Source organism: Gavialis gangeticus, unplaced genomic scaffold (assembly GCF_001723915.1).
Source record: "Gavialis gangeticus isolate Ggan-Ray unplaced genomic scaffold, GavGan_comp1, whole genome shotgun sequence".
Classification (NCBI taxonomy): Eukaryota; Metazoa; Chordata; order Crocodylia; family Gavialidae; genus Gavialis; species Gavialis gangeticus.
The window spans coordinates 55393793-55401986 of record NW_017729024.1 but is presented as its reverse complement, the minus strand read 5'-3'; the positions used below and the strand labels follow the sequence as shown (position 1 = coordinate 55401986).

Genomic DNA, 8194 nt, shown 5'->3' with positions numbered 1-8194 from the left:
GAAGAGCTCAGCAGTGGGGGTGTGGGACAGGGGAAAGTTATATACACATACACATCTCAGTGGGAATTTTACTGTCATTAGTCAGCTGGACTGATGTCAGGCACTAGTTGGCACTGGGCTCTTTGAGGGTACAGAGTGAGATCTTGCAGCACACCAATAAGAAGCTTGCTGAAGACTACACCCACAACCACCCTGGCAACATTCTTAAATTTAGGGCGTTGCCAAATCCTGCGCATTGCCTATAGCCATTTACATCTCTGTGCAGGATTCTTAAATAGCAAACTATTTGCAAAGCCAGACAGGAACAAGAGGAGGTATTGAATAAAGGAAGCTGAATCAGAAGAACATGTTTTTACACAGTACTGACCCCTGAACCTGATTTTCCTTTCCTTCCTCTCACCTGCAGAGCAGGCAGGATACAGTTCTGCTGTTGGAAGTTCTCCAGTACAAAGTAACTCTCAAGCTGCACACGTCAAGTCGAGCTTTGAACCCACCTTGTGCAATGCAGATCAAACTCGCTGCAATTCTAAGGACAAGTTGCAGTGGGAGGCATACATGACAGCAGCACTTGTGGGAAGAGAATTTAAAAAGGGGGGGGGGGGCAAATGTATATTTTCACATCCATGTTCAAGCTCTTTTCCGAGTCAAATCCTCAGTTGGTGTAAACCAGCGTATAGCTTTGAGGCACTTACCTGATTTGCCCCAGCAGAAGGTCTTACTGCTTAGCCTTCAGCAATGAAATGAGCAGAGAGAAATGTCCCAGCTGGCCAGGAGAGTGGTGCTGCAGGGACATGAGGCCCTACTGTTTTCATGTTTCCATAATTTAATATTCTTCCCCTCTGGCATCACCAGTCAGCGCTCACATGGGGATCATTAGCAAAGTAAAAGCCTTGGGGATGGACCATCAGCAGCAAAGACAATTATGTGAGCCTGCCTGAGGCCTGCCTTGTAACTTAGTTAATGATCCATTAAAATAAAGAAGATTACTGTTTTCTCACATATCTGATGGACAGCTATGCTGGGAAAACTGCAAAACAAACTTTCCAGAAGGCAGCAGAAAGATGGGGGGGGGGACCCAAAAACATGCCAAAACACAAGCTACAAGGGCCTTCCTCCTTCCCCATTGAAGGATGCCCAGGGGTTGCTACTTTAATCTTGTGGGACCACTAAATGGGTTAAATGTGCCCTGTCACATGCAGATTGCTCTACGCTATGTTATCAATGCGTCTAGACCTAAAGCTAGACCCTCTTGACTTGCCTTCCTTCTCCACCAGATTTAATTAGTGGTTTTAGCAAAGGCCCAGGAACAAGAGACCAAATCCTTGGCCAACACAAGTCACAGTGGCAGGACAACAGGTGGTGGCAGAACACTGACAGTGCCCTCATCCCCTTGCTTTATTCATGACAAGTTCGGATGTTTTTGATGTTTCGGGCATTGTGCAAGACTGTCTGTCTGCTAGGTTAGACCAGAGGTTAGCAACCTATAGCTCAGAGGCATTGGATCTGGCCCACTGGCTGCAGGTGCTCTCCCCATGCTGCCTACCACCCTCCAGGCTCTGACCCAAGGCAAGTCATAGCTGGAAAAATGTTGCCTACTACTGTGTTAGACAAACACTTGGCTAGGATGGTTCAGATAGGGATCATTCTGCAGTAGGTAGAGGTTGAAGAGACTTCTTGGGGTCTCTTCCAGCCCTACTTTTCTCTTATATGAACACAGCCCACAGGTGTCGATGGAGTTCTGTCAGTTTACATCAAGATAGAATCCAATCCCTACATTTTGTACAAAAGTACAGACCTTTGAAATGGGACTAGAGCATATACCGGACTTCAAGCATCCTTGTACTCTACCCACATGAAGAGTTCTGCTGCAGTCAATTCATACATGAGGCCCTGCCACAGCAGGGATGTCCCATCCATTACCACAGTACATGAAGGGGACCTAAATGTACAACTCCTAGGCTGAAGACCTAAGTGAGGAGGATCAGGCCCCTGTGAATAGGCCTTTATGAATGTGAACAGAATGAGAATATGTAAAACTGCACAGCTTCCTGCCCCTCTCCTCAACAGCCTTGTTATTATGTAGACAGAAAGAACCCAGGCTCACATTAGCTAGTCCTCTTTTCAATACCATACGATAGGCCATAGTCAGTGCTGTACTGAGTGGCCATGAACTTAAAATGGACCTCTTCCCTGCTTACACCACAGCTAATTTGGTCCTGAGAGACAGTCAAACCAAGGCTTTAGGGACATGGTTTCCATTTCCTCGAGTGACCACAATCACCCTCCTAATCCAGTGCATCCAAGATCCACGCATAGCCAGCTGGCAACGGCTTGACATTTACAAGATTCAAAAAGCTTATCGGACCACTTTCCATTTACTGTCTAAACAACTTGCCCTACCTCTCCTTTCATACCTCAAGGTCAGCTCTTATGATAGTTCCCTGCATCGCTGCTCCAATGAAAGCACTCTCCTCTTACACAAAATTAGCCTCAAAGATTTCTCTTTTAGTCTTCAGAGAAACCACTGGAGCTACAATATCCTAAAAGGTGCAGCAAGTTAAAAGTCTGGGATCGTGAAAGGAATGGACTGTGTTCTCTTGCATATTTCCTTAGGACCATATTCTTGCTGGTTTCCTTCTCTTCCCAAGTAGGATATTTCCCTGTCATTTATGTTGCGTGGTACTTCAGTACTAAGGTTTAGGGCACAGGCACAAACTAGCCATGATGAACTCCATGTTCCATTAAAGAAAGTAGATGGCTAGCATTAAATGCTTCTGTATTTGAATGCATGGCTGTACCTACAGATTCCGCCCCCCCCCCCGCAAGTCTGCTATGTAAGCTATACCCAACCACAGGCATTTCCACCCCCCTCCATGCAGAGGTCATTAGAAAAGAGTCTGCTATAGCAGAACAGGGGGTTACATCTTGGCCCCATTGATGTTTTAGGGGGGAGTCTGCCATCAATTTTAGTGGGGCAGGATTTCATCCCTGTTCTGCAAGCAACAGAAGCTTTTAGATCAAGAGCTCATAGTACTTACAGATGGCCCAACCTAGCAGGATTGCTGGAGATAAACAAATACAATATTATGCAAGTGCTCAAGTTCATGGGATGCTCTGCTCCTGCCCCATGCCTCACTGGGATAGGGAGTTTGCCTGGTCTCAGCTACATAACATTTTGGTTCAAGCACTCAAGCTCCAATGCAGAATGCCGGAGGTGCCTCGCACCTTGTACTCCCACTGACGTCTGTTCCCTTCAGCGTATCAAGGAAGATGTGCACATACAATGGATCGAGACACCCTAGATCAGGATTCATTCTTGGCTTGGTGGGTTATGAGGCTGTGATTGAGGCAAACAAACACAAACCACCCTTAAAAGCTCCCACACACTTACAGTTTGCCTTCTCCGGTAAGTGAAGTTCTTCCATAGCAGCAACCCCAGCTGTGTCCAGAAAGCCATCTTTCTTCAGCAGAGTGCCACAGCCCCCTTCGTGCAACAACAGCACACAGAAGGGACACTGTGGCTGATCATGAACTGGAGAACGAGAGAGGAAAAGCCTCCGTTAGCCAGGAAAAAAAGCAATGAACAAGGGCCACATTCTGCTCATTTACACTGACAATCCCACAGAATCCACTGCTATTGTCAACTGCTGCAGGCTGGCTGGGGGGAGAAAACAGGGTGGGAAGTAAGTGTTAGGGAGGAGGATGTGGAATCCTGCTAATTCCAACAGATGTAAACAAGTTCTGACTTCGACCCGAAGTATCTATTACCTCAAGGTTCCTACGCTTAGTAGGATGATGTCCCTGGGAGAACAATTTTCCCCAATTTTTCCCCTGATCAACAAGCTTGCAGACACGGAAACTAGGAAACAAGACTGCTCTAGTCACAGCAAAGCTGCTTGGAAGGTCCTTTGATTTGTATGCAACCCTGTGGTGCTCCTAGTAGCAGCTTTGTTTTGTTTTAGTGCTGCCTTCAACATAGGTTTTAATAGCCGAGCACTGGCATTGAGATAGGCATGCCACTCCTCCCAAGCTCCAATTTGTGGCAGGCAACAATGCCACTTCCAACGGAAATGCTAGGCAGGGGTCAATGGAAGGAGACACCCATCTTGCTGAACACAGTAAAACTGACAGACTTTTGCCCTGCCCATTTAGCTTCCAAAAGCAGGGAGGTAGTTGGCCATGTTGGTCTGAAGTCAGACTGAAGGCAGGGCAGAGATGCACCTTAACCAAGTCAGAGATGCAGAAGCTTTTGTGAGCCTGGATCCACTCCATCAGATGCTGAATTCTTGGCACAGAAGTGGTGACAACAGTTTTGTTTTCTAGGCCAGGACCTGGCAATTTACAACCCACAGGTTGGATCTGGCCCACCAAGTGATTCCGTCCAGCCTGCAAAGCCAGGATGTCAGCAATAACTCAGCACTGGCAGAAAATCTGCAGCAATTTGGCAGCGCAGAAGCAGTATCTGTTTTGGTGGCAAGCTGGTGGTGGAGGAGAAGCAGCTGCAGCCAAGTTGCCAGTCTTCAGTGCAAGCTGCAGTAATTTGGCTCACCACTCCCAAAAGGCTACCAACCCCTATTCTAGGCTCGTTGGCATAACAGGTTCTGGTTGGCAGTATTGCATATGCATCTTGCCCAAGACAAGTGACGATGAAGAGGGCAGGACAACCCAGGATCAGGTTCTCGTGCATTTGTTCAGCCAGTACTGCCTTAATAATCCAGAAGGGATTGATCTACATAAGGATACTCAGGAAAATTAAGCCACATTCATCAAAGGTGTAACTTCAAAAACCAAGTCACTACACAGTGTAAAAGCCTTGTGTGGATAGTCTCATTCAAGACTAAAGTGGCCCTAAGATCAATTTAGTTTATTCAGTAAAATAAGATAAATCAAATTTCCATAAGGCCCCTCAAATTACCATAAGGCTGCCTATACAGGGATTTAATACATCCTAGTTAGCCCACTTTTCAAGTTAATTCAGATTAAAACTTCCCAAGGGTCCACCTATAGATAGGGACATAAAAACTGCAAAACTGTGAATTGGTTTATGGAAACAGTGAATTTGGTAGGCCTCCCATAGAAAAAAAATCCCCATCCCTGCAAAAAGCAGGAAAACAGCAGCGGGGGTGGGGGTGGGGCTGCAAACAGAAAATGGCAGCAAACCCTGGTGCCCTGGAGCACAGGGGGAGATTGAGAGGTGGCCACCTGTTAATCTCCAGGTAGGGGCAGGACATCCAGATCCCCTACCCCAAAAGTGTAGGGAAGGGAGGGGGATGAGGCCACTTCACTTTGCAGCAAAAAAAAAAAAGTAGTGCCTGATGCTATACCGGGACCATGAAATAGAGGCCACCTCCATGAATTAGGTAGGTTCCTATCTGTAGACAAGCCCCATGTTTATAAGAGGGGTATTGCGTTTATCAAACTCCTACCTAACTGATTATCCAAACACACCGAAATACAACTGCCCTCCATAACATCTGTTAAACTGGGAACATGTATGCTTTTCATAGGTGTCTGCCATGCCAATGTCTCAGTACTGTGACTGCAAATTGCATGCCTATTTGCAAGCTACACGTTTCCAAAGAGCACAGGCATGGTGCAAACAACCTCCTTGGGCGAGAACCTTCTCTAGGCTATCACGCAGGAGGCCAGAGCGCACATGGTCACCATGGTTCTTTCTGGCCTTAAAGTCTCAGGATTAATGAACATGTGGCTCAATCAACTCTCGAAATGTCATCACAGGCTAGGTTTCATTCCTACAAAGCAAAACATCCCAGGGACATTTAGATTCTAAGCATTCCCTACCTCTCGTGCAGAGTCACCCATCCCCTCCCTACAGAATCAACTACAGCCCTACTTTGTCATAGCAAGGTCACACTGCAGCTTTGCAGCAAATCAGCATTAAATATTCCCAGCTGTAACTAAACGTAACCCAGACAAGAAATGGAATATGAGGTGTTCAGCTCTCTATTCCCAGTCACCCACACATCTCTGCTGGTGTTGTGGGGGGTGGAAGGAGTTGACAGCATTTCTTTATTATACACTTCAGCACCCATGCTTGATCATTACTCACTGCGCTTTAATACGACAGACTAAATCTGATTGCTACCTGATTACAAAGAAGTGCCTCCAGGAAAGCAGAGCACCCATGCAATTAGACAAACATTTTCAAAACACTGGCTGCATGGCCACTGCCTGTGGGTCATGAGTCAGGCCTCCTCCCTCCTGTGTTACCACTTAAGTCAAAAAATAATTCCATCCCTTCTTCCACAGGGACTGATCCTGCACCCATTAAAGCCAAATTTACCTCATATTTCTTTGCTGAAGTCCCTGTGGCCCTTGTAACAAGGCACAGTAGAAACCAGAGCTGTAATTTACAGGATGTTCCAGGTGATGGCTAACTGCTAGGTAGCTGGCTTAATCCACAGGAACAGAAAGCCAAAAGGTGTGTCCCACACCACTGCAAGCAGCCTGTGAGGCCCAGGTAATAATTCCTCATGCAGGGCAATCTACTTGCTAGAGCCTAGCTGCATGTCACAGACGAAATGCAATTGTGCTGGCCTTGGAGACTAGACGAATTTGCCTGGAGGGAAGGTAGAGATGCAACAAAGGCTGACTTCATTAGGGACTTTAACTGAAGAGTGGAAATATCCAGCTCAAGGACAGGTATGGCCACTCGCTCCCAAACAAAGAGGGGACACAGCCTGGCCCTGATAGAACCCCAGAGTACCAAGCCAGGTGTGCAGTATACCCACTTCCATCCCTCTGAACCATCTACCTACTGCTGAGAGCTACATACAGAGATCCTGCTGGAATGCCCATCACAAATGTCACCACAGATTGGGCAACACAGGGCATATATTGGAGCTGCTCCAATATGCTGTAATTACAGTGTGTCAGAGCAGACTTGATTAAGTCTACTGGAGCATGGTAATTACCATGCTCCAGCAGATTCTAGCGCCACGTGCATCAGCATCCCCACACTGAAACATGGCACAGCAGGGGCACTTTAAACTTAAAAAAAAAAAAGCTTAAGTTTTCTCCATGCAAGCTGAATTTTACAGCTCTGTGGGGAAGTTCAATGCCAAGAGAAGTCAGCCAGTTTCAGTCATGGATCATATGCCTCACCCCATTAAAGTAAAAGAAAGCACTTCGTGAACCATGATGTGTGCCGAATGACCATTTCCAAAATGCACAAAACGTATAAAAAGTAAGAGTGAAGGTCTAAAACCAAAGTTTGCTCACATTTGCTATTATGGGCCATATTCTCTACTGGTATCATTTGATATTGTTACACCATACGATCTAACCCTGCCAATTTATAGCATGCCAGCTTGTTTTTATATAGCACTTATAGCCTGACAAAATAGCAAGAAGCATCTTTATCCTCACCAAGAAGTGAGGTATAATCAAGCCTCCAGGACAGAACCAGATATATGCTTAGCACCAAGCCCAGTAATTACTACTGCATGCAAGTCCTGTAGTATGTCCAGCCATTCCCAGGAAGCAAGCATTTCCAGGAATGGGCCAAAAGGTAGCACACACCATGAGAAGATTCTGTGAGGTGTCCAAATGGGTGTGTGCACACACAAGTGGGTTTAATTTTCTAGCTCTGTCACAAGCTTCCTGTATATGCCTCTCAGGGCCTTGGCTCCTCCCCATAAAAAGTTGGACAGCAGGTAAGGCAATGTGGCACCTTAGAGACTCACTGGTAGAGAGGGGCTTAAGCTTTTGCAAGCAGCTAACTTGCAGTCACATGTTATGATGTGTTGCAACCAAAGCAAGCTGTGGCTTATGAAAGTTCATGCCTCTCTGAACTAGTCAGGTCTCAAAGATGCCATCTTGCCCCACCTTCTGCCCAACTTCTTAAAATCCTCAGTAGAAGAGGTGGTATGCTTTTACGGACAGAGACCAACTGGAACAATGTATTTGTACTGTACCTAGCATAAAAAGGTCCTGATCAGTAGCGACTCCTCCCTCCTCCATGAAGTGGCATTATGTAGCAGCAATCAATCAATGTGAATAACAGCATGTGGGGCAGGGGAAAATGCACCCTGCTACGAAGGTGCAGACACACACCAGGTTTGGAATCCATCCAGGAGCCCCATTACTGAAGAGAATCCAGAGAACAAAACTTTGCTTACCATAAAGCTAACACCAGCTGCTTGTTACTACCTACAGCTGGCTTACTGGTTCC

At 46.3% G+C, this 8194-nt stretch overlaps 1 protein-coding gene and 1 long non-coding RNA gene across 2 annotated transcripts in view; one reads left to right on the top strand and one right to left on the bottom strand.

Moving 5' to 3' along the window:
- The window catches only part of LOC109297389, a 788954-nt gene that overhangs the window by 576376 nt on the left and 204384 nt on the right, over positions 1 to 8194 (top strand). The gene's annotated exons all lie outside the window — the stretch shown is intronic.
- Positions 1 to 8194, bottom strand: part of ABCA1 (ATP binding cassette subfamily A member 1) — a 168283-nt gene that overhangs the window by 134263 nt on the left and 25826 nt on the right. The window contains exon 2 of the mRNA XM_019517098.1: positions 3392 to 3532. Coding sequence (XP_019372643.1) covers positions 3392 to 3457 — 66 coding nt within the window. The 5' untranslated portion in view covers positions 3458 to 3532. The remainder of the gene's footprint in view (positions 1 to 3391; positions 3533 to 8194) is intronic.